Source organism: Hipposideros armiger, unplaced genomic scaffold (assembly GCF_001890085.2).
Source record: "Hipposideros armiger isolate ML-2016 unplaced genomic scaffold, ASM189008v1 scaffold_107, whole genome shotgun sequence".
In the NCBI taxonomy this organism is placed as follows: Eukaryota; Metazoa; Chordata; class Mammalia; order Chiroptera; family Hipposideridae; genus Hipposideros; species Hipposideros armiger.
Genome location: NW_017731457.1, coordinates 2,848,704 through 2,875,010, shown reverse-complemented (window position 1 = coordinate 2,875,010; position 26,307 = coordinate 2,848,704). Strand labels below are relative to the sequence as shown.

At 52.7% G+C, this 26,307-nt stretch overlaps 1 protein-coding gene across 8 annotated transcripts in view; it reads right to left on the bottom strand.

Annotated features, from left to right (window-relative positions):
- Positions 1-2,267: 2,267 nt before the first annotated feature.
- DTX2 (deltex E3 ubiquitin ligase 2) overlaps positions 2,268-26,307 on the bottom strand; it is a 39,878-nt gene continuing 15,838 nt past the window's right edge. For 5 of the 8 annotated variants that reach the window (XM_019646893.1, XM_019646895.1, XM_019646897.1 and 2 more), the window contains 9 exons: positions 25,223-25,859; positions 20,348-20,416; positions 16,127-16,227; positions 10,330-10,470; positions 7,705-7,778; positions 6,289-6,447; positions 5,477-5,638; positions 4,193-4,282; positions 2,268-2,898 (listed from right to left, as the gene is read on the bottom strand). In XM_019646893.1, the coding sequence (XP_019502438.1) occupies positions 2,671-2,898; positions 4,193-4,282; positions 5,477-5,638; positions 6,289-6,447; positions 7,705-7,778; positions 10,330-10,470; positions 16,127-16,227; positions 20,348-20,416; positions 25,223-25,859 (1,661 nt within the window). In that variant the 3' untranslated portion in view covers positions 2,268-2,670. The remainder of the gene's footprint in view (positions 2,899-4,192; positions 4,283-5,476; positions 5,639-6,288; positions 6,448-7,704; positions 7,779-10,329; positions 10,471-16,126; positions 16,228-20,347; positions 20,417-25,222; positions 25,860-26,307) is intronic. The other 3 variants (XM_019646899.1, XM_019646898.1, XM_019646900.1) reach the window with 3 other exon arrangements.

Here is a 26,307-nt window from a genome sequence, read left to right as displayed (position 1 = left end):
TTTTTTTATTTTTTTATTGTGAAATACACGTTTTTTAGAATTAGTTTCAGCTGTACCCTTTGATTCTTAAGATATGTATTTTTAACTGAGATATAATTCACATATCCTAAAATTCATCCTTTTAAAGTGTACAGTTCACTGGTTTTTAGTATAATCACAAAGTTGTGCAATCATCACAACTAATTCCAGAACCTTTTCATCACGAGGAAACAGTGCCCATGAAAACAGTCACTCCCTCCTCCCTCTAATCTCCTTTCTCTCTGTGCGGATTTGCCTGTTCTGGACATTTCACATAAATGAAATCACACAGTATGTGGTCTTCTCTGTCTGGTTTCTTCCACTTGGCATGATGTTTTTTCTTTCGTTTATTTTTTTTTTAAAACGTTTTATTGGGGAATTGGGGAAGGGGAACAGCCATGTTGTTGTTCTTCAATCTTAGTTGTGGAGGGCACAGCTAGCTCAGCTCCAAGTCCAGTCGCCATCCGGCTGCCCATCAGCAGCTCGTGGCCGCTCAACTCAAGGTACCATGTTCAATCTTAGTTGCGGGTGGGCACAGCCCACCATCCCCTGCGTGAGTCGAACCAGCAGCCTTGTTGTTAGGAGCCATCCTGTCACCCTTTGACAACTCAGCTCAGGTGCAGCTCACTGGCCCATGTGGGAACCGAACCGGCGATCCTGTTGTTCAGAGCTTGTGCTTTTAATCAACTGAGCCACTCGGCTGGCCCTGGTATGATGTTTTTAATATTCCTCTATGTCGTAGCATGTATGAATGCTTCCTTTTAAAGGCAGAATAACATTCCATTGTGTGTATATACATTTTGCTTATCCATTCATCAGCTGATGGATATTTGGGTTTTTGTTACTTTTTGGCTATTATGAATGTTGCTGTAAACATTCATGTACAAGTTTTTATGAGGACATGTTTTCAGTTCTTGGATATGAAGCGGGGGTGGAATTGCTTAGTCATGCGGTAGCTACTTTTTGAGAACTGCCCAACCGTTCTCCAAAGCAGCTGCCTTTTACATCCCCTCCGGCAGCAGGTGGGGGCTCGTCTCTCCACAGCCTTCTCATTTGCTGTTTTCCTTCCCTTTTCTTATTAATAACCATCCTGATGGGTGTGAAGTGGTATCACTTTGTGGTTTTGATTTGTGTCTCCCTGATGACTGTAAGCATTTTTCACGTGCTTGTCAGCTATTTGTGTATCTTCTTCAGAGAAAAGGCCTTTGCTCTTTTAAAAAACTGGGTATTTGCCTTTTTATTGTTGAGTTCCTTATAGTCTGGATACTATACCTTTATCGGGAAGGTGATTTGCAAACATTTCCTCCCATTCTGATTCTCACTATACTTTAATGGTGGGAGCCAAGACAGCAGCAGCACTCAGGCACCCACCCAACTCCCAGGAGCAGGTCTCATCGTGGAACCAAACAGGTTGAGGGTCCAGCCAGGCCTCCCCCTCTCCCCAGGACCAGCTCCTCCATGAGGCTCAGTGGGCACATTGCCCACAATACTTTTACGGGCCCAGGAAAACATCTTAATTTCTTTTAAAATCAGAAGGGGGAAAAAAAGAACTTCTAAATGGAAGAAAATAATAAATAAATGGAAGAAAGTGCTCTATTATATATTCGTCTTTATACCAACACATCATAAAACAGAATTTAACTTTTTTTCTTATGGAGAAAGGGGCTCGCAAAGGCAAAAGTGCCCCATGCCCACTCAAAATGCTGTTCTGTGCGTCCCTGTGGCCCCAGGTCACGAGCACGGCCCCCAGGCAGACAGCAAGCCTGGGGGTATTTGATCCTCCTTCTAAGAAGGTCCAGAAGAATTAGAACTGTGAGGATGGCGTCAGCCCAATCCTGGCCCTGATTCTGGCTCTGGGTCTACTACTAGCCTGGGACCTTGAGCCAGTTACTACGCCCTTGAACCTGTTTCCTCCCACGTAGAATGGAGACAGCAGTACCCCCTCCTGTGAGCAGCATTCTCCAGAACCTGGGGAAGTAATGGGATGGTGGGCTCTGAGTTGCTGGACTGCACACTGCAAGGAGGATTGGGCTGGGGGATGGGGAAGCAGCAAGGTCAGTGTCACGGGCTCTCTGGTCCTCACCATAGCCTGTTTCTTCATTTAGAAAATGGGGTTGGACAGCCTATGTGGTCCCTTTCCGCTCTGATACAGCAAGACACGCGTGTGCTGGCCTTCACTCACACTCACACACACACACACACACACACACAAACATGGCCTCTCCACTGACAGACACACCAGGGCCTGATGACTTTGGCTATCAGGCATTTATTGCAAACAGAACATCTGAGGTATAAGAAGCTGACCCAGACCCATGCCTGCCCCTGGCTGGGGGTGGGCAGTCTCTCCCCACCCCATGCCAGGCCCCCAGCACTGGAGGCCCAACACAGCCAGCCAAGGACAGAGGGCCCCCCCATGCACTGAGGTAGCTGCATCTTAAGCCCCCACAGTGACAACTCCCCAGGCTTGCCCAATTCCCATGGAGACCCAGGCCTGGAGGGGAGGCGGAAGGGGGAAAGGCAGACAGGAGAAGCCCCAGCTTCTGTGGAGCACCCCGTGCCCGCAACAAACATTCCAGCCTCTGAGGAAAGGCACCTTCCCGCTTGCCTGCCAGCAGCAGGGGTGGGGAGGCTGGCTGCCAGGCTGGCGGGTCACTGCTGTTCCAGGCAGTCCTCAGTCACCCCCTGGGCAGCCAGCTCGGCCAGCACATTCTGCAGGTAGTTGGGGTCAGGGTAGCCGTGGCCTGTCACGTTGCGGTCCATCTCTGTCTTGTGGTGGATCTCGTTCCACACCACCGTGTCGGTCTCCCCCGTGGTGCTGGACGTCCCCACCGTGAAGATCAGTCGCCTCTTCCAGGCCACCTTCAGCAGCTCCAGGACCTGCCCCAGGAGGGAGAGGGCCCGGAAGAGGAGAGAGAGAGAGAGGGAAGGGAGGGTGACTGAGTGCTGGCCTGTGCCTTCAGTTTTTCCCCCTGGGGCAGAAGGTCCCCACCCTCGGCCCTTGATTCGCCCCGGTGATGAGGACGAGGACGGCAGCACCAACCATCCACCAATGTCAGCTGTGGGCTGTGCAATGCTGCGTGCTGGGCCTGTGGTTCATTCAACAGGTACCTTCAACCAGTGGTAGGGCCCCTGGGAGCTGGGGCCTTTCTCCTCTCCACTGCAATCTGCTGTCTCCTAAGTGACGTTCAACGGCATGAAGCCCCATGTGTGGGGGTCCCTGGCCTCCAGCTCCAGCCCTAACCCCCTGGAACTCCAACTGTGGATCTGAAAGTCCAACTGGACCTCAAACTGAGCACCTCCATGACTAAAGTCTCCGCCCCACCTGTCGGCTGGCCCTCCGCCTCAGAGAGTGCTGCCATCTACTCAGCCCCCAACTTGGAGCCACTCTGATTCTTCCCGCCTTCCAAGTACATCTTGGATTAGCTCCTCCTCACCCTCTTCATCGAATCCAGGCATCCCTGCTCTCTCCCATTCCTGCTGCTCTCCATGCCTGGCAGCCTGGAGTCCATCCTCTCACAGCACCAGAGGGAGCTTTCTCAAACCTACAGTCTGCAGCTCTTACTCCTCCACTGACATGCCCTCACCTCATGGCATCACAGTGCTTAGAATAAAGCCCAATTCCTACTGCTGACCTGGAGGGCGCCCCAATCCACCTCCCCTGCCCCCTCAACCACCTCACGCCCCCTCACCCACTTGGCTCTCCCTCGGACTCTTCACATTTTCTGAGCCTGTTCCCACCTCAAAGCTGCTACATTAGCTGTTCTGTCTGCCTAGAATGGTCTCCCATGAGCAAGGAAAGTCCCAACTTGGGTCTCAGTGCAGAGGCATCACCTGGCTGACAGGCTGCTAAAAGAGATGGCCTGTGCTCCCCGCTAGAGCCCTTGTGAAGTCCCGGTCACCTCTCCCTGTACTCCTGGCACCCTGAGGATGCCCAAACCACAGCAAGGTCCCCAGAAAGGAGTGGCCCACACCTCATCCAGCCCCGGGTCAAGTCCCCCTCCTCCTGTTGCAGTATGGCGAGTAGAAGCAGAGACGAGTGTGGACACCAGGCTTCCCGCTGCTGGGCTGAGCCAGGCCCTCTCCACCCCACCCACCTGGCACTGGCACCAGCAGGTGGGCACAGGCCTGCCAGCAGGAGGGCCCCTCCCTGACGGTGGTGGCGAGTCTTTACCTTGCGGCCCTGGGCATTGTCTGGAAGGTAGCATTGGCGGGGAAACCCTCTGGCGGTGAATGGCTTCCCGGGGTTGGGGTGCTCAGGGCCCTGCAGGAGGAACACAGGAGTAGGGGTGCTCCGAGAGATGCACGGGACATGGAGGCCCAGCCTTGCCCCTTTGCCCTCCTGGCCAGTGCTATTCCTGCACTCAAGTGACCAAATAAATTGCTGTCTCAAATCCTGCCACCCTCACAGATCCAACGTGAACATGACCTCCCACCCACGACCACCCCGCCTGGCACAGACACTCCTGCCGACTTTATTTCCCTGATGAGACTGAAACCCCTCAGAGGCTGGGACGGAGGCTCCTCCTTCTTCAGCGACCCTCTGGGCACTGGGCTCTCTGGACTGAGGGCAGGGTTTGCCCGCCTTCAGGATGCCCTCAATCCGTCACACTGGCCCTTCTGCTCCTCACTCTAGAAGTGGCTGGAGCAGGGCCCTGAGACAATGACAGTAGCCTGGGCAGGAGGGCAGGGGGCTGCATGGCAGACAGCCCTTGCTCCTGCCCTCTGCCACACGGTGACACGCCATGTACAAGTTCCCCTCCTGCCCTGGGGCTCCAACCCTCTCTGCAATGTTTTTAAATTTCACTGGGCCAGGGAGACGTAGTAGAGGGAAACCAGGGAAGAGCACGTGATTAAACAAAACTCGTCTACGGGCCCCCTGGGCTCCTAGCTATGCTGCTCTGTATCTTCCACAAATGCCCCCAGGCTCTGAAGTCAATCCTGGCCCAAGGAAGGAGGCCTATGGGGCCAGTGCTCCTGTCTGGGTCTCCTCTGGGACCCTGGGGCCTTCCGCTAGGGTTCCTGTCTTGTTTCTGACATCCAGGCCCAGGCCTGCCACACCCAACCCAGGCCTGATCTGGCCACTGAGCCAGTCTCTCGGTCTCACTGCTGGCACCTCCCTGTCCTATGCTCTGCCCTGGGAGGGTTCCTGCCCCAGGACACTCAACACAAGGGTTCCTCCTGCTTATACATTTGGTCTTCTGCCCAGTACAAGTCCAGCTAAGATGTCTCCACCTCCAGGAAGCCCTCCTTATCTCAGGAAAGCGCTGAGGGCCATCTCTTTGCTTCCACAGCCCTAAGAACTTTCTTCAATCCCCCAGCACTAGCACCTCCTGGTTCCTGGGACCCTGAACTCAGCAACCCAGGCATCCTCACAGTGACCAGGGGCAGGCTGCTGGGAGAGGGACTGATTCCAGACTGATCTGAGGAGGCTCCTCTTGTGCCGGGGCCTCCTTACCTGGATGCCATGAGGAATGTTGTAAACTATGAGTATCGTCCCGCAGTCCTCATGACCGGGGAGGGACACCTGGAACTTGAACACCTCCATCTTCCCCCGGGGCTGGGTCCCAGTTTTCTCTCCATAGATGGCTTTGCAGGAAGGACACTGCAAACTTCCGTCCTGAGACAAGGCAGAATGCCACATGCTGAGCTGGCAGCCCTGAGAGAGCACCTAGGCACAGCCACCCGCTGCCCAGATAAAAAAGGAGGCCCACGGGGAGACAGGTCAGTTGCTGTCACACAACGGGTTCTGGGCAGATGGCCTGACTCCCAGGCAGCCTTGATTCCAACAGCTTCCTTGGCAACGTAAATTTTGCACTAGAAACTCGTTATACAATTTTCATTAAAGGAAGTAAGTACCAGGAGACTAGCATCAGGTAGGAAAACTAGGTTTATAAGTAAAAGTCCCCAGAGTCAATTCACATTTAAAATCAAGCAGGAAACCCTGTGACTGCTGGTGCTGGCACCCTGGCTGGTACAGGATGCACAGGGATACTGCAGAAAGCGGCCAAGCCAAGCCTGAAGGTCTGCCATGTGACTCAGTTCTCTCTGTCCTCCCAATCTCTGTCCATTTTGGCCAAACTCCTCTGAAGAAGGTGCAGCCAGGAGTCACCTGCCACCCCAGACCCCAGCTGCCGACCCCCATTCTGCTATAGAGCAGGGGCTGCCTCCAAGAACACCCCAGGTCCTTCGCAAGGCAGCTCCTGTCACCTGCTCAGGTGCAACATGACTGACGGGTCTCCCTGGCCCCCACCCTGGGCATGTGGGCACCTTGTTCCCATTGCAGTACATGGCCAGCAGGCAGAGCAGGTGGAAGGAATGGCTGCACTTGGTGAGGCAGCCTACAGCCACTGGCCCAATGGTCTTGCTGTCGGTCACATCGCTGTACCCAGACACCATGGATAGTTTCTCCATACAGATGATGCAGTCCTGGAGGGGGACCAAACACAGGGCACAGTCACCAAGAGAGACACTGCGCCCAGAGAGGCGCGTCTTGTAGAAAAAGGCCAGCATCTGCTGAAATTACAGCCAAAGTCAATCCAACAGCCATTTGTTCCAGAGGCTGGGAACACAGATGAGTCCCCGGGAGCTGTTCCCTCAGGGGGCTCACCACAGGACGGGGGAGGAAAGGCAGCGCTGAGCCCAGGGGCCAGTGCAGTAACAGAAGCACGGGCCAGATGGCAGCGGGACAGCCAGACAGAGACGACAGGAGAGGCGCTCCAGGCTGGGTTTCCAAGGGAAAAGGGCACTTGTCAGGTCGACAAGTGTGGGAATGGGCGTTCTGGGTAGAAGCTAGAGAATGATGTGAGGTGTGAACCAGCACAGAGTTTGGGAGGGGCGGTGGCACCTGCAGGGGGCACATGAGACGAGAGACAGGGGAGCAGATCCGGAAGCTTCACAGCCATCCCAGTTGTGCCCAATGAGCACAAGGGCAAAGAAAAAGCCCGGCTGAGTGCTGGGAAGTGGGAGCAGAGGGCTGGAGGAACGATGGGAGACACAAGGGTGTCCTGCGGGCTTCTGTATCAACCTTTACCACCCAGGTGTTTCTCACATACCCAACCTGCAGGAGAAACAGGCCCATGAAGAGTCCTCGGTTCTGAACTGAAAGGACTGACATTTAACCCACCTCCTCCAGTCTCCAGGACTCTCCATTCAAATAGGAGAAAAGTGGCACTTGAAGCCCCCAAAGTGTGGGCCAGCAGAGAGAGGTCTGGGTCCTACTGAAGCTGTTACGGAGGTCTGGCAGGCCCTGTTAATTACGGGAACCCTGAGCTGCTCTCCCAACAGCTAGAGGGGCGGCACTGCTGCCTGGACAAGGCCACTTCCCTTTTACACCGTCATCAGCCTTTGGGGGTGGGGCAGGCTCTTCCATCCCTTGTCTCCAGGACCCCTGGCCCCCAGGATGGCACAGGGCTACACAGAGGCCTGTGCAAGAAAAGCTCTGCTCAGGAGCACACTTGTTTGTGGCAAAGCTAAAATCAGAACCCAAGTCTCAGAAGCCACAGCCATTTCATCTTGGAAAGGCCTGCCTCCTACGGGAGGCTGGGAGATTAAACCCAAGTGCCCAGAGCATGGAGCTGGCACCCAGAGGCATCTGGGTAAGTGCCCTTCCAGCAGGGACCAGGCTGGCGCTGCCACTTGTTTCTAAGCAAAACTTAACGGCAGCATGGCTCTTGTGACACCTACCTCATCTGGGGCCGTTTTCAGCTCTTCAGTATAGTTTCTTATCACCTGCTCTGGCTCTGGCTTTGAAGTCCCTCCTAGAAGAGAGGAAAGCATCAGTATTGTCCCAAGGAGAACGAACTGCAGATGCTGAAACCAGAGAGAAAGGAAGACAAGAGAGAGGTCAAAGCTGCCAGGAGGATGTTAGAGGGGCTGAGACGGGAGGGTCAGCATGCAAGAGCGGAGAGATGTGAAGCCAGGGGCAGAACACTCCGCTTGGCTACGCCTTATCCAGGCCCACCCGCTGGAGGCCCTGGAAGAGGCGGTGGAAGAGGGCAGGACAGCAGCAGGTCACAGCCTTCGGATCCCTGTGCACATTTGGTCAGAAAACCGGACCCAGGCTCTTCGGAGGACAAGCGGAAGAGTCAAATAGCAGCTTCTAGAACAAACTACTCTGGAGCATGTGCTGGCAGCGTTGTTTCACTCCACTTTCATTCTTCTTATAAGAAAGTCTCGGTAAAACAAGTTTTATGAGTCGAGCATATAGAAGATGTCTACCCCGTGTGGGGATGTGTGCACGCTGACTGCAGATGACGGCTACACTGACACTGTCATGACATGCTGTAAAGTCTTCTCCAGCCTGTCCCTGGGCTATGGGATCTCAGTGACATACCTACTTGGTTCCAAAGCCAAGTGACTCTGGAAAGCAGCTGAGATTCAGCAGGAAGTGAAAACCTGGCTACCGGGCTCCTTTCAAAATCTCCCATTCCTCTGTGCGCAAGTGCACCAACAGGCCCCACCCAAGGACAAGACACTCCCCCAGCTAGCGAGAGGGAATTGGTACAGCTGGGGGATTTGTCCAGACAGAGGCAGCGGCAGAATCACCGAGAGAACAGCAGCAAAGCCTGTGTGAGGGCAAAGAGGAGGGGCCAGGGAGACCAGTGCAGCCTGGGAAGTGGCCCGGTCGGGCTCCTCATCCCGCCGTGAGGTTGCTGGGGAGTTCCTGATCTTGGCCTCTGGTTCGAACCCAAGCTCACGGCCCTGTGGCTGCAAAGATGTACAAGCCTGAGGGTTCAAAAGCTAGCTCCCTCTAGACCACAGAGAGCCCAGTGATAGTTATGAGGGGAACAGGGGGCCTGGGACCAGGTAACGTCAGATTTTATTCTGGCTCTTGGCTGGGATCAATTAATGTCACCTCTTGAGTCTCAGTTACCTCGTCTAAAAAGAGGAGACCTAATACTGACCAAAGCGGTGATAGCTGTAAAGGCATCAACTGTTATTCCCTGAAAGGCAGCTACAGGCAAAGGAGTACCCCCCCTCACACACACCCACACACATACACATGTACACACACACAGACTTCTACCCTGACTGGTCGCTGTGGAGAAAAAGCCAGGCCAAAGCACAATACCCACTGGCACTGCGTAGCTGTCCTGACTGTGGAAGCTCTACTCAGATCGAGGGGACGAGACTCTCAGAAAAGCCTCCAGGTGAACCCAGGATCCCACCCACCGGGACCAGCTTCTGGCTCACATCTGGTGAGGCCGGCTCAGCATCCCACTCCCCCACCACCTGCCCTCACCCAAGAAGCCTTTCTCAACTGAAGGCAGCTTTCCACGAGCCACATTTCTCCGGGGGTGCCAGCCAGGTGACCGCCAACCCCACGACAGGGCCATCTAAGCCCAGGAAGGCCAGGGGGCCTTCCGAGAGCCTGTGTTCTTTCCAGGCAAACCCAGTACCTCAGAAAGCTGCGGCCTGCCCCAGCCCAGACCTCTGTCTCCACCTCCAAGGCAGAGTAAGAACTGAACAGGGTCAGGAGCTCAGAGCCTGCACCCTGCTGGGATGGGGGTGGGAATGGGGACGGGGCAGGTGAAGCCCTGACCCTCCCTGGGCCTTTCTCCTCCCCTGTGGGTTGGAGGCTGGACAGGCAGTGGACAGGATCAGAGCAACCACCCTTACTATGTGCCAGGTGCTTCAAGTATGGACTTTCTACTCCTCTCACAACCAACCTGCTAAGTAGGAGGCACCTGCTCATGAATGGAGACACTCGTGTGAGATCACAAAGCTAGTGAGTGCTAGAAATATGCCCCCTGCTCACCACACTGTCCTGAAGGTCACTGGGCTTGCAAGTCTGTGCTTCTCTGGCGCCATGATGGAGCCAGAGCCACAGCTGGCTTTAGAAATGGCAAGTTTAACTCTTACTTCCCACACGCCCCTCCACACAAGTCTTGTTAAAACTCACAGAACTTTCTGTAACCCTTTCATCCCCAGCTGGGTGACAGGCAGGGCGGTGGTCATCAGTGGAGCCCTCTGAAGCAGACTAGACAGGGCTGGGGGCCTTTCCTGACACACACGCTGGCCCCAGTGGAAGGGACAGAATTGTCCCTCACCCTGAGCCAGGCCTCACCCCACACGTGTTTGTAAAGTCACAGTCCTCAAGAACAGGCCCCTGCCAGGGAGACAGGACCTGCGCTGGGGACTGCAGGGGGCCACGGAGAAGGACCGTGATGCCCGGGCCCCAGCAGGCGGGGTGAAGGAAGAGAAGGGCTGTGGGAATCAGAGAAGAGCAATCGATGCGGGAGAGTCAGAGGCAGCAAGACTCGGAGGCGGCTGAGCAAAGGCCAGAGAGCATTGGTGAGCAGGAACTACCTTTCATGGACATTTTCCTCATTCTCTTAACTGAGCTGTGACTTTTAGAGGCCAAACAGGAGGCGGGAGGGCTGGCGGGCTGGGGTGCGCGGCTAAGACACACAGGGAGTCCGATGGCTGACATCAGAACACTCGTCATGCCTACACGGGGTGTGAGATCAGACATGCAGAGAGGGGAGAAACGTTAGGAGTCATTCGGCATGTGACGTCCACAAACCCTGGCTGAGCCCAGGTGGCACTGTGAACGGCCATCCGGACCCACCAACCTTCCCGGGGAATCCGGCGGCTCGAGGCTGCCAGGGCCTCCCCAGGCTAGCATGGGCTAAGCTCCAGGCCAGGAACAGTAAGACAGTAAGACGCCTGGTTCACTGGAGCCCTGGCCCCAAGTTCCACAGGTGTCTGTACAAGCCACCAATCAGTCTGTGCCCAGAGTATGCAGGGGGGCAAAGCCATTCGCTTCAGGAGAGGGCAGGATGCCGCCCCGGGAAGCCTCCTGGGCAGTTCTGGATGGCGTCTCCCCATGCCAGGCACAGAAAAAGAGATGGGCGACATGAAAGTGTGCAGCCAAGCTATGGAAACATGGATGGTCTCTAGAGTTCAGTGATCCTCCTGCATGCATGCCCCCTTGACTCTGGGTCACGCTGCCTCCAGTGGGGTGCTGTTTGCTGCCTGTCTAGGTGGCTTCAGTGCCATCGCCGGGGTGGCGAGCAGGAATGCTGACCCTTGGGTCTCCTCCCCAACTGAGGCATCCCCATGGTCCACGTGACTGCTCCTCTGATACAGTGAAGGAAAGCCGTGGCTTCCTTCCTTCTCTGGTGCCCTCAGCTGGGCTTCAACAGCCCCTGTGCCCTGGGTGGGAGCACGGTGGGTATGCCCACCATAGGTGGGAGGGGCATCAGGCAGCCCTGCTGAGATGGACTGTCCATCCTTGCCACATTTCCGGATGCCTGTGGGGAAGGCCTCATTCCTCCGCTTGGCACTCCACACAGGAGCTGGCCCTCCTCCCACACTGCACTCTCTGTACTCCCCGAGGACCCAACACTTCCTGGAACACAGCATGTCCTCCTGTTGGAGTCCTTATTCCTGTCAAGCTCTCAACCTACCATGCTGTCCACAGAACCACCTCCCCATCCCCCCATCCTCAGTCTGGCTCAAACGCACCTCCTCTCCTTCCCAGGGAAGGGAGCTCTGGGCTTCTCCTTGGGCACCTCCCTAAGGGTGGCTTTCCAGGTGCTCATAATCTGGCTCTGGGACTGGGCACCGTGGGTAGCTTAGGGTGGGCAGTGGAGATCCTGGCCCTGCTGGGCCCCATTCCTCACCCAGGCCAGGCAGAGAGTGCTGCCCACTGCAGACACCATTCAGACAGGTGAGGGGACACCTGGCCTCGTGATCCATTAGGCTAGCTGCTGTGGCCTCTACCAGAAGAACAAAGGCTCTGGAAGTGGCAAACGCACCCAGTCAGAGACAGAAGTGGGGGCCAGGTAGCAGCCTGGGCTGCATAGCCCAGGCAAGTAGGGTGCATTGTGGGGGCCGCTTGAAGTGCACATCAGAAGACCAAGGTGGGACCCTGGGCACCTGCTCATCAGGTAATGCAATGCCACCAGTGTCCCAAGGTTTGTTCCTGGGCTTAAGTGTGGCTTCCCTTGGGAAGTAAATGTCAGGCAGACTGAATGACAAGCAGACACGGGGGCAGAAAGATGGAGAGAAGAACCATGGACCTTTGTACTGGTTCTCTTCACCTCCTCTTCCCCCAATATCAATTAGCTTCCTCACTTCAACTAGACTGCTCCTCAAGCATTGTATCAGCAGGCAGCCCTTCACTGAACACCCCATCTACAAGGGCCATGTTCCCCTCCAACTGTCTCCTTTATTCTGCTCAGCGTTCTTACCACTGGAGAGGACTTGCTTATCTGTTTCTGTTTTTTCCTGCAGGGAGCACCTGGGGCAGAGCCAGGTCACACGAAGTTCCAAGTACCTGTGTGTTGGGGAGCGAAGACGCCCCTGGGACCACCATCACCAACCTCCCAGAGGCCAGCATGAACAGCACTCCTGCCCTTTCCAATGCAGAACCCAGTCCCCTAAATCCAAGTCACAGACACAGGTCTCCACTTAGAAGCCTACAGAGGGCCAGCCCCTGCTGAGTCTACCTTCTTGTGACACTGTGAAAATCACCCCACAGAAGCAGTGCCCAGGGGACAGGATGGTGGCAAGACACCAAGAGTGGACCATCACATCTTCCACAACAGCTCAGAGACAGCCTCCCAAACTCCTGACATCCCCAAATAACTGTAACAGCTTCAACAGCCACAGCTTTTCCTCCAACGCATCTGAGAGGACTCCCACCTGATCTGTCAGAGCCCCTGAAGACTACACACCAAGGGTCAGCCTTTTGTCCAGTGACCAGGGCTCAGGTTCAAGCTTATCCTCCTCCAGCTCTGGTCTTGCCAAGCAGGGTTTCAAGCCCAGCACCACTCTTCCTCGGCTGACCAATGTTGGGCAGGTTGCAGCAGCATAAAATGCAGACATGACTCCTCCCTCACAGGGTGGGAGCCTGGCCCCAGCATCAGGGGCCCAATCCATCCCAGAAGGCCAAGCTATGCAGCAGCCCGTGACGTTGTCACCTGAGCCACTCCTCGACTGACCTGGAGGTGGCTCCTCTGTGCACGTGCAGAGGGGTACACAGTCCATCCAGCAGCATGACCACTTGTTTGTAAACCTACCTGAAAACCCTGTGCCCAATGCTCACCTCACTGCTGCGGTGCCCAAATCCATATTCCCAAATCCATAAGCATAGCCCAGGCTGAGAGAACATTCTCCAGGCCCTGCTTCTCGGGGGCCGGCCCAGGAGCTCTTGCTCCCTGGAGCCCTGGACAGGTCTCACCAACAGGTAGAAGCCAGAGCTCTGTATGCAGGGGAGGTGACATCTAGTCACGGGCTCCTGTCTCTACTCTGTCCTGGCTGGGACCTAGTTCCTGAACCTTAGCAGTCTGTTTCCCCAATGAGTGACTGTTGCCACGCAGCTGTCCAGCTATCTGTCCCCCCGTGGTTAACCCTAAACTGACCCTTTTGAGGACAGTGCTCATACACCTTACGTCTCCGTTTGGCCCCAAAGGATGGCTAGTTAGTCAATGACGGGTAAGATTTCTTGAGGAAGGAACAACCTAAGCCAGGCACAGTCGCATGGGGACCATCAGGAGAAATCTCGGGGCTGATGGAGGTGGGCATGGGCTCTCACCCGCCCCCAAAGAGACTGAGGTTTTCTACCTCTGTAACTACATTCCTTCCCTCAACCTGCTTGGGAAGTGACCTGATGGTGTGATAGTATCTGTCCTCAGCTCAATAATCTTATCTTCCTGGAGTCATATGTGTATAGGGTGTGTGAAGGCAGAGCATCTGCCTTATTGCAGCGGGCAGACTCTCAGTAATAGCAGCTTGTAGGCATGGGTAATTTGGCTTGAGCAAGTTCTCAGGAATGGAACTCACAGACTGTGGAGAGAATGCTACTTCCGGGTAGGTGGAGAAATAAAAGCAGCGTGTCGGCCCGATTCGGGGCTCTTGGTCCTCTGAAGCTGGAGATCCTTGGCCTCACGCTCATTTAACTCCTGGCTACTGTTTCTTTTCTTAACTCTTCGCCGCCCCCTCTCGTTCTCCCATTGCCCATGTCGTGAGGGACGCAACAAGTGACACAGAGGTTAAAATACCCACCTATCTCCAGGATTGCTCTGAGAGCCAAGGTGACGGGGGACAGTGAGGACAGATCTAGGTACTTTCACTGCAGCATCTCTGATGCAAGCATTTTTGCCACAAACACTTCGCTGTATAACTAATTGGCCAGAAGGCAATTTTGCCATAAAAAAGACAAAATCATGACAAACAAAAAAAATGAAAACAAAATTAAAAAGACCTTATTGTGAAATGCAAAAATTTGAATACCTTCATGGCAATGCTGCGCAAATACCTAATTTTATTTTGTGGACTGTACTTAGGCATATGTCTTCGTTCAATGGGAAATGCAGGTCAACTCTTTCTCTCTTCCCAGCGCAGTGTGTTTCAAAATAACCAGCTAACTCGTGGAGCAAATCATCATCATCTGGAAGAAATGCTCTTTTAAACACCACTATTATTTAACTATTTTTTTCCTCTACTTCGTTAATGGAGAAATGAAACCAAACAGACAAAAAAACAAACAAAAAACCCCCAAAAATCGAACAAACAAAAATACCACCACGAAACAAAACAAAACTGTCAATCAGGTACTTCACCCTTTTTATGGCAAAAGTGCCTTATGGCCAATGAGTTATGTGGCATAAATGTCTGCAGCAAAGACGCTACAATGAAACTACTGGACACGATGGAGGACAATCTGGGACGCAGCCTGGAGGAGGTCCTTGGCCTCAAGAGCAGGAGAAAAGGAGAAAGAACTCCTCAATACCCAGACCACTTCGAGAAGTTATTATAACTTGTGTTAGAGCCTTAGCGACTGCAGAATGGAATGGGGCTGAGCACATGTAGGCCGGGCCTGTTCACCCACAACCTTTCTGCAAGACCACTAAAACACACACACACACACACACACACACACACACACACACACACGCGCCCTTTTACCTGATTCACCTATGGCATCTGATGCCACAAGAAGACCTAAACGGGGCAGGAACATTCTAGCCACCATATCTTTGCTCACTGTTTTCTCTGCCCCAGCAGAGGGTTGATGGCTGAGCAGCTGAAGCCGGTGCCAGAGGACCTGCAGGGCAGGGTTTCCCTCTGCGGCTTTCCCGACCCCATTCTCCCACTTTCTATCACCTCTCTGACTGGTCTTTCCATTTCCCGCAAGAGTCCTTCCTCCCAGTGTCCCACCCACGATCTCGGTAAGCTCACACACTCCCATGGTGGGGCAGAGGCCACTCCACTGCACCCAGACTGCTCATCTGAGCTGTACGTCCAAACTCCCACTGCCTCCAGGCCAGCTCTGCCTGTCTATACACAGCCATCAACCCCTCATCCCTACCAACGCTCCCACCAGACCCAGGAGCAGCACAGTGGCAAGAACTAAGAGGCCAGATGCTGAGGGCAGGATGCTTGGGGCTGCATCCCAGCTCTCCAAGGGTGGGACAGCTTACCTGAGGCATAAAGTTAGGCTCCATAAGGGTCTCCCTGCCTCTAGGACTCCCTCCCAACCCCTTCTGTTTTACCACAACAACTCACCTAACAGACACCGGTGCTCTGTTTATTTCCCTTTTGACCTTTAAATAATGGGTCACTACCCTCAGTCTACCTTTCTGTAACACCTGACATTTCTCTCATAAGTTAAAAAATTACTTTTGGTGTCTCCCTAACACCTGTAAAACGAATTTGAAAAATAGTTCTAAGATGTATAGTTAACGAAAGATCTAGTTGGGCACAAAAGCCACTTATTCAATATGTCACTCCAACCTAAATAAATAAGTTCTGAAACTTTCCCAGAGACCTCCTTTAGGGAAATGCCTAACACATTTCCAAGCAGAGGGGTGACTCTCGAACCACAATTCAAGGTCATGTGAAAATTTAAAAGATGGGGAATGGTCACACTAGGGCATGCATGGTCATCAGGCAGAACTCCCACTGAGAGACAAAAAAGGGGCACCCCAGGCTCACTCATCAGGGGTACAAGAGGCACTGCCCCCCCAAACGAGTCCCTTTGGGTTTCCATGAGAACACAGAGGGTGACAAGACCCCCGCCCCATAATTTCCCATAGCCCCCACGTCTGTCGGAAAGTCTATTCCGGACCCCAGAGCCCAGGAGCAGCGTGCCTACCTGCGAGGGCTTGCTGGACCCTGCTGGGCTTCGGCATGTGCACGGCCACAGTGGTGGGGACGCTCCCAGGGCTGCTCACAGGACCGCTGGGGAGGGAGGCACTTGGGGAGGAGAGAGAGCACAGCTTAGTGTGTGGAGACGACTTAACGGAAACGGGAGCCAGAGAAACACTGGGTTAGGGTTACACTGGTGCTGCCGAGGCCCCTTCACCATTTCACTTTCCACAGCTGTTTCTGTGGAGTGAGAGCTTCTGCTTTTTTCTTTTCTTTTTTTAATTAAAGATCCTGATGAAGAGTACGGTAAAACCTTGGATTGCGAGTAACTTGGTTTGTGAGCATTTCACAAGATGAGCAAACATTTCTAGTATATTTTAATATGGTAAACGAGCGATGTCTTGCAATACAAGCAGTTTGTTTTGGGAACGAATTATGCTCGCAAAACAAGGCATTACTGTATCTGGAAAGAGGAGCAAAGAAATCTGAATTTCACCACTTTCAGACCCAAACTAACCTACAGAATCTGAATACTTAAGATGTTACGCCCAGAGCCCGGCCTACCATCACTTCCTCTGCCAAAATCAAGTGACAAGCGTCAAGCTCCAGGCCAGGCACTGGACAGGAAGAATGGCAGGCAGGGACGGCCGGGGTATGAGGTCTCATCTTTTTACAAATATAAAAATACTTTTACAAGGTATTAATAATGAAGCTTTAACTGTCAAGAAATGCTTTCCTGGGCAATCCAGAGACTCTGAAGACCAAGAATTCTGAGCTCACCAGCTCCATCAAAGTGAAAGCTCTATGGTGGCTGTAGAGGGGAATACGGTAGAAACCACTCTAACAAGTGATCAAGACCAACATCGCCAGTAATATGACCAATCAGTATCAGAAGCCGCAAGGAATGATATTCTGAGGATACATCATTTTTGTGGTTCCTGCCCAGACTGCATAACCTCAGTCCAAATCTGAGAAAACATCTCACAAACCCAAATTAAGGGGCATCTGACAAAGTAACTCACTAAAGTGCTAGGGTTATGAAAGATGAAGAAAGACCAAGGAACTGTCACGGATGAGAGGAAGAGAATTAACAACTGGATGCAAAGTGGGGTCCCATAGGATCCTGGGACAGAATGAGAACAGTGATGGAAAAACTGGTGAAAATCAAAGTCTTTAAGTTTAGTTAACTGCACTGCACCAATGGTAATTCTCTGGTTCTGAAAACTGTACTATAGTTATCAAAGACACTAATATGAGAAGTACGGGCGATATGGAAACTGTACTATTTTTGTAACTTTTCTGTAAATCTAAAATTGTTCTAAATAAAGGGATTTTTTAAAAAAATGAACATCTTAGGCCGGCCGAGTGGCGCATTGGTTAAGAGCTGGCTTGGGACGCCAGAGGGCCCCGGTTTGGATCCCACATATGAGGGCCAGTGACGCTGCCCTCCCCCAATTCCCCAAAAAAAAAATTTAAAAAAAAAAAAAAAAAAGAGAGCTAGAGACTCAGAGGTTAGATAAGATCTGTATTTGCACCAGGAGGCAGGATTGCAGGGCAGGAAAGAGGAAAACAATGCATGAGACACACATGGAGAAGAATCAAAGGGACACTGAGACTAATCAGATTAATGGCTGAGAGACAGGGCAGACACTGCCCTGCTTGAAAACCCCCCAGAGGTTTCACAGTCCTACCTCCCTGACCTCATCTCCTCCCACCCAACCCAGACACCCTGGTCCTCTGCTGTCTTTGAACGCAGCAAGCATGCTCTCACCTCAGGACCCTTGCACTTGCTGTAGCCTTGATTCTCTCTTCCCTGGGCGAAGAGCTGACATAGAGCTAAGGCAGCCATTCCAGAGGGGTGGCCTCATACATCTTACTCCTCACACCCCTGAAATGTTTGAATGGGGCAAAGTAACCTTTGGGCCAAACCAACGCTGTATTCCACGCAACTGTTCGTAAAGCTATTATAATAAGAAAGCACACATCCTGACTATGAGGACCTTCTCAAGAATCAGACCACCACATAGAGCTAAAGAATAACATGGCTTATTAGCACCTATAGAAATTCTTTCCTTGTGTGCATGTAATTACTTCCCTTCCTTTCTCATAAAACCCCTTGCCTTCACCCCGTCATCGGAACACTGTGTTTCTGCCTGCATCAGTGCTTCCCGAGTAGCTATTCTTTGATCTGAAAAAACCTCGTGTTGTCTCTCACTTTAGCTTTTTTATTTTTACGTTAACAACTAGCTCCTTCTCAAAGGTCACCCATCGGAGGCAACGTGTCCTGTCCCGAGGCCACACCGCCAACTTTATAGCCATCTGGGTCCTTTTCATAACCTGAATTATGTGCTTCCGTATTTATTGGCTGTCTGCCCCGCCAGACGATAAGCTCCTTGAGGTCTGCATATCTTGTTCACTGCTGAATCCCCAGCCTCTAGAACAGGGCCCGGCACACAGTAGGTACTCAGCAGTAAGTGCTCAAGGCCACAAACAACCTCGTCTCCCTTCCTATTATTCATTATCTGTCTCTCTTGCTTTGCCATGCTCCAGCCACAAAAGCTTCTGTCTGGTCCTCTCCAGGCTTCACTGGTCCTGCCTCAGGGCCTTTGCACTTCCCATTCTCTCTACCTGGCACTTTCTGCCCCAGAATTTTTGCATGTCTGCCCTCCATCTTGTCTTATGGGCCTCAGCTAAAGTGCCACCTCATGAGAAAGGTCTACTCTATCCATCCTATTTAAAGCACCCATTTCTGACCCCCACCCCAAGAACCTATATCACATTTCCCCATTTATTTTTTTTTCTACATACTTATCGATTGCGGAAGTCCTCTCACTTCTTTATTTGCTTCCATATTGTCTGCTTCTACCACTAGACTTTGAGCCCAGTGAGGCCAGGGACCTGGTCTGTCTTGGTCATTTTTGAATCCCCAGGGCCTGGAACAGGGCTTAGCACAAGGAAAGAATTCAACAGAGACTTGTTTATATGGATAAACAGAGGATGCAGTTATCTGACAGGGCTGCAGGCTTAAGTCCTCAGGATTACCCAAGCTGCTAAAGACAAGAGCTAGAAATCCTGGTGTGACTAGGCAACGGAGCAAGACATCGGGGTTTTCTGTCCTGTCAAAGAGGCTGAGCAAGACCAGGGATCAGGAACAAATCAGAAAGCACTTTGAAATCCTCACAGCCTGAAAGAGCAGGCCTCCACAACCACCTTCACTTCTCTTCCAGCTTCCACCCAAAGGAAAAGCTTTAGAACAGGAGAAGTTCTCCCCTCCTCCCTGCAAGCTCTGTCTATAGCTGGGGAACTGCTTGGGTCAAAAGCAAGGCCAATGTCAGCTTCAAGGCATGCTCTGTGGGCTGCAGGTCCCCCCATGACTTCAGTCACCCCAGGCCAGGGCTGGCTCCAAACAGCCTCCGCTGCCTTGAGGGACCTACCTGGACCAGCCCTCGGTGGGATGAAGGCAGGTCCTGACTACAGGAGGAGACACCAAGACGCATCAATGCACTAAAACGAGACTGATAGGATGAAAGAAACAAACGCAGCAGAGGGAAGAGGAGGAAGAGGTAACCTCCACTTAGAAGTACCAGGGAAGAATTTAAAAGGCCTCATGAAGGAAGTCCACAGGTAACAACGGGAAGGGCCCCGCCTGGAATAAGGCACTTGATGAGCAAAGACCTAGAGGTGTCATCTGAAAGCAGCTTAGATGAGCCAGAGGAGAGGCCTGGGAAGGGATCAACAGGTGGCAGACTACAATGAGCCTGTTTACCAGGCAATGGGTCTACAACATGTGAACAAGGAGCNTTAAAAAAAAAAAAAAAAAAAAAAGAACGACTTGCTTCTCACAGTAACTCCTTTCAAGTCACTCATTTGGTTTCAGGTCATATTTTTTAATGATAATAAACCCATGCCATTACGGTTGGGGGGAGTCCTTCGCTGGAGAACAGATGGTGCAGACGGCCCGAGATGCCTGCCAACTCGCTCCTCCCCTCCCGATTCCTGAGTCCTTCCATCCATCCCTGCTCATGTTAAAGGGGATGAAACAGGAAGAGTTACGAAGCCCTTCCACGTAGGCCATGCACTGAAGTTCCCCAAGGACAGGGCCTGGGCACATTCATCTCTGTTCTACTGAGCCCAGCCAGGAACCGGGAACTGGGATGGTGTTCACGAATCGATGGACGGCTCCAGTTCAATGTACTACCCTCACAGCTGCCAGCAACCAACAACTTGCCTGGTTATGGCCAATGCTTCCAGAAGCTGCCCCAGATCCTTCCTCACCACCTGCCATGGGTCACAGGTCCTGTTGGTGGAAACTACAGGGAGTTAACTAGTCCTGCTCCAAACCACAAAACCTCATACTCAGCTGGTGCTGAAGCCGTCAGGGTCTCACACAGGGTCTGGAGCACAGGAGGTGCCATGGTATCTGTCTGAATGAAGAGACTATTTTCATTTCTGGATTGTTTTCCCCAAACAGAACAGCCTGTGTAGCCATGCTACTCAATTAGCAGCTTCTTGCCCTCATCTACTCTCAACCCTAAGGGAACGATGGAACTGGGCTTGGAGAGCTCTGATTATGCAACGGAAGAAGGGATGGGCAGTCAGGACACCTGGGCTAAGGTTTTGGCCCACTAAACTCTGTTTAATTTGGAACAAGCTCCACCCCTATCCCATTTTCTGAGCCTCTTCCTCCATTTTTTTTTTTAAAGAAAGGTAGATAAGTCTCTGATGGTCTTTACAATTCTCAGGTTTTATAAGTGAAGGAATTATAGCCCTTCCAGGTATCTTCCATCTCCCAAGCCAACTTTCCAGGGAACACTGAGCTTGGGCCCTTAGCTAGGAAGCTGGAAGGCAGAAGCTTGGCTCCACAACAGCTCAGAATTAGTGGGCTACTCAGTGGGCTCGGTACCACTGGCCCAGACGGGCTACAGGAAGTGGGGTCTTCCTTCACCAGGGAGAGGCATATATCTAGAGAGAAGGCCTAGTTTTAGGTTTCACCCTCAAGAACTCAAGCAGAAAAGAGACATGCGGTGAAGCTTCCAGTGGGCAGCTCTCCCCAGAACTGGGACCAGGAACCGTGACTAAGTTCTATTTGCATAGGGGTCTCCTGATATGTCCACTTCCCCTATGACTTATCCAGCTCCTACCCATTTTCCTGTGGTTATCAGAGGGGATGAAGCAGAAAAAGGATCCAGTGGTTCCCAAGATGGGGATTCTCAGGGGTGGACAGAGCCCTGGAGGTCACCGGTCCCCCTCCACCATCCTCAAAGAGCTCAGACGAGCAGAATGTTCTCAATGTGGGCACCATTTGCTCCATGAAGTGCCCTTCTGAGAACTTCCTCAGACACTGCCTCAGGCCTCCCTCCCCGACACCTCGGTTTCTGGGTCTATCTACTAGGCCCTAACTGGTCTTCCTGTCTGGGACCATCTCCAGGAGCTTCCAAATGGAGGCGAGAACATGAGACATGAGGACTTCTAGTCTTCTACACAGACAAGATTTGACAGTCTCAGGCAAGGGGCAGTGCTAGGAGGCTGGAGAGTAAGGAAATGCAAGGACCCCCTCCAGCTCCCCACAGGCCAGCAAGCCAGCACCAACCGGGGGACCTCCAGCAACTTGGGCAGTACAAGAAGCATCAGATGTGGAGTCTGGACACCCCACTTCCAGTGCCTGATCCTGCTTAAAGCTGTCTGCTCTCGGGCATGTTGAGTCCCCTTATGAGCTTCAGTTTCTCTATCTGTAAGATGTGTTGTGAGGGCCGCTGTGAGGCTACCATTGTTCATAGAAATGCCCATTGTTCCCCAGGCCTCAGATGAATAAACTGGGTACAGGAAAGCTGAAGGGCTGCCAGGCAACTTCCTTCAGGGCTGTCACTAAACCCTGAGACCCACAGCAGTATCAGGGCAAAAGCAAACTTCAGAAACTGACCAGCCCAACTCCTTAATCTTAAGAGGGGAAAAGAGAGAAGACCTGGAAAGGCAACAGAGCTGACCCAGAGGCCTGCAGCGAGTTAGGTAGAAAGCCCCACCTGGGACCCAGGACTCTAAATCAAGCAAGCCCAAAGAGCCTGGCTGACAGCAGGAGGGAGTGGGGTGCCTTTAGAGGGAGAATGGCAGTGAGAACAGAGCAAATGCAAGCAAGCTGGGAGAGCCACTCTCTAGGGCCATTTAGTACAGGGACAAAGCACTATGAGTCTTAGCCACACCAGAACTGCAATAGACTGCTGGTCATAATCGCCATCCCAAGTCATTAAAGTGCTCAACAAGCCGGCACACCCTCTATTAAAGAAGACAAGAGTGTGCATGACACATTTTGGAAAGTTTTCCACCCAACATCATTAAAACACAAGTTTTTGTGCTTAAAGGGATAAACTTCAGCTACCAGGAAATTTACTTAAATCCAGCAGCTCAGTGACAAATGATGCACCTTCTCCGTGTATTACTGCCTACTCAGAAAGCCTCCCCGGGCACAAGAAAATCAGTCAGCCAAGGTTTCACTTAGATTGAGCAAGAAGTGATGTGAAACCACATGGCTTCCACAAAGTTTAACTCTCTCCCGTGTGTTCTTTCCAGTGGCTGCCAGTAAACACAGCCGGTTCTCAGGCTCCCCTAACCCATGGCAGTGCCTGCCCTGCTGCTTCCTCCTCTCCTCCATACGCATGGTAACGTTCACCTAATGCTGTTGACATTCATTTGCCTTTGAGAACTAGACCACAGCCTCTAGGAGAGACCAAGTTGCCCAGTGTTTTTAATCCTCCCAGCCCTGCGGGGTTTAAGAGGTCAGCTATTTATGATGCCCCCCTCTAACTCTACAAGACCCATCAGGGAAGGGGTAACTGAAGAGGCCCCATGACAAATTAGATACAGGAAAACCTTGTTTTTCAAAGCAGGGTTAGGCTCATGCAAGTGAAGTACACCCCTCCCAGCTCCCCAAAAGCTGTAGGAGATAAAGATGAACATCCACTTTGGGAGGCAGGTCCCTTTGAGGCTGTTTCAACTAACAGAGCCGGCTGGCCTGGTTCCCTCCTGGCTTACAATGCAGGGCAAGCAGCAATACGCGTGGCCCAGCAGCAAAGGTAAGACCGTCTGGCCCAGCTGCTTCCTTCAGTAACTTGCCTGGCCTGTACCAGTAGGGCCCATAACAACAGTCTCTTGGGCCCTCAGGCAGGGGAGGGGTGACCAGTGGGAGCCCACACTGGGAGAAAGCAACCAAGCCTATTAAGTCACCTGGCTTAATCCCAGAACCCCAGCTCTAGAATCATCTAGAAATTTGTCTCAAAGTAATTTGGAAGAACTTAAGAAGCCCCAGGAGGCTAGGTGAAGCTGACCTAGTAGCTCCAGCCCTGCTGATAATCATTCTGGGCTGGCAGACACAGCACACTTTTCTCTGAGACTGCCCTCACCAGGCACTGGGTGGGACTGGGCCAGCACACAGTCCTGCTTGCTTATTTCTATGTGAAAGTCCACAGAGAAGGCCCAAGTGAAACCTCCCATTCCCAGAAGGATCTCAGATCCATATGCCCCAACTCTAGGAAGGAGATGCCCTGAGCCATCCAGGCCCATCTCTCTTCTCTGTCTGCCAGACTCCTCTGCACTCTTCCCTCAGGATGCCTCCTGCCTTCCTCTCATTCCGCCTTTTTTTTTTTAGCTGAGCCATCCTGCCACCTGTTAGTAGCTCAGCAGCAGCTCAGCTCAGGCTGGGAATTGAACAGCGACCCTGTTGCTCAGAGTTTGCACTCTTGAGCAAGCTCTTAACCAACTGAGCCACTCGGCCGGCCCTCATCCTGTCTTTAAGAGAGCTTTCAGAACTCCACGTGTGTCCCACATGCCCACTCTGGGGCCTGGGTTTAATCGCAGCTCTGCATTTGCTGGCTGTGCTTGCCAATCTCGTCAGTCTCAGTGTGCTTGTCTATAAACTCCTCAGTTTACCTGTAAGCACCTTACCTGTAAGCACCATCCACCATATGGCCATTATGAGGATTCATGCAATCACTCACACGGCCTGCTCAACAGGGCCAGCAACAATGTGTGCTCAGCGAATGGCAGTTGTCACTGTGTCTTATCAAAGCTGGCAGGGTCCTCTGAAACCTAGCTTGGAAAAACTCGAGAGGCCCAAGAAGCTGCTGAGGTCTTGGCCACACCAGGAAGTGTCAACCCTCATCATGGTCAAGTGGGCAGGGATGGGGCTGGGTGAGCAAGGCAGTACCAAGATGCTAACTGGCTGATGTCAGAGCAAATCAACAAGATGCTGACTCCCTGGGAGACAGGGCAGCCGTGGGCCCATACCTCCAGTCACTACCTGCCCAGGTCACCCTCTCTCAGAAATCAGCCCCCATCCCGACTACCACTCTGAATTCTCAAAATGTTCTCCAAACCCAACACTCAATAATAACCAATGACGAGGCACTGGCACTCGTCAGCGCCAGGTCTCCATGCATCGTTCCCCCTCCCCACACTGGGCCACTCTGGGAGCTTTTCTCACTTTGAAGTGCCACGTGGTCTGAATGGGGCCTATCCCATCACCTTTCTCAAGGTGCAGAGAGCTCTGTTAGACGCTGGACTGCATCAGCATAGGAGCCGTTCTACGTCACCTGCTGCCACCACTCCCACACTCAACATTTCACTCTCTCCTCAACCAACATTTAAGCATCGAAACTGAGCTGACAAGCTTTCCTTGGACAAGACTGTGGGCTTAGGGAGGGGACTGAACCTTTCCTGCTGTGTCCTCTATGCCTAGCACACAGGAGTCAGTGAAATGTCAGGCACATGGCACCAGCTATGTGGCAGACGGGCCCAGCCAGAGGTGGTTAACTGCTCTACACAGAAAGCCCGATTCTCCCGAGTGAATAGAGAGATTATGGGTATTAACCCATGTGGCAACTACCAGCACTCACATCCCAGAGGTCAGGTGGGCTCTGTGGGATGCAAGGCTGTGGGCGGCTGTGGCACCACATGGCACACGCAAAGGCGACAACATAGCAGGGACAACCAAGGTAGCAGGTGCCAGGTCTGCAGGTACTGGGGTGAGTTTTCCCAACTAAGTAAAAGCAACACCCAAGTCTGCTGACAAGGCACATAGATGGACAAAGTGATCCTCAATAACACAAGATACCTGGCTCCACTGGCAGTGGATGATCCTGGGGGCTGGTGCTGTGGTCCCAGGTGGGAGAGGCTGAAGCAGTAAAGGGGCTGGTTCCCCAGGGAGGGTGGCGCCCCACCCCAGGGGTTGGTGGTGTTCAGCCTGGGCGCAGACCTAGCCCCAGACAGCGAGGGCTTGTTGTATGGGGCAAAGGCCTGGTGTGCCCCAAAGACAATGGCGGTCCTGTTGGGGGGCTGGGGGGCAGGGTACGCGGGGAGGCTGGTCATGGAGTGGCGGTAGCGGCCTGACACGGGGCCAGTTCCGCCGCCGCTGAGGCACTGATGGCAAGAGCAGGCGACTCCAGTGTGGCCCAGTGGAGCAATGATGGTGGTCACCGGGTAAGGGGGTCCTGCTTGGCGCCGCACACTACGGCAGAAAAGCGAAGTCTTGTTGGTCTGCATATGGGTGGCATAGTTGATAGTGTAGTTGTACCCCAGCGGTGCCAAGTCCACGAGTTGGTTGCCCCTGGCCACCTGCTGCTCCAGATAGTCACAGACGCTGGCTTCATAGGCTGTCCAGGAGCCATCATCACTCAGCCACTCCCAGACAATGCCTTGGCCAGGGGCTGAATGCTGGGGGAACAGGTGTCTCCGCACGGCCCGCATGGTGCCTGTTTTATAAGGAGTATTTACACATAAATGGTTAATCTGCTAGCACTCCCAAAACAAAGGGACTTTAAAAATTCTTTTTTCTACAACCAAAATAAACCAATATGATCGCAATGTATTTATAGGGTCACAAAGCCATCTAACCTAAAGGATGGAATTGGTTATTCTTTCCAAATCTGGGGTAAAAGATAGAGCGCTCTCTTTAGGTAAAGGAGCTCTGGCCCAAAGGGACCAAGTGGCAGCAAGGGATCCGTGCTCCTGGGCAGGAGTGGGAGACGCTGTAAGCTTAGGTAAAAGAAAAGCTATGGCTTCGACTCAATGAGGTTTTAAAAAATATTTCTAGGGCCGGCTAAGTGGCGCAATGGTTAAGAACTGGCTTGGGACGCCAGAGGGCCCCAGTTCGGATCCCACATATGAGGGCCAGTGACACTGCCCTCCACAGCTAAGATG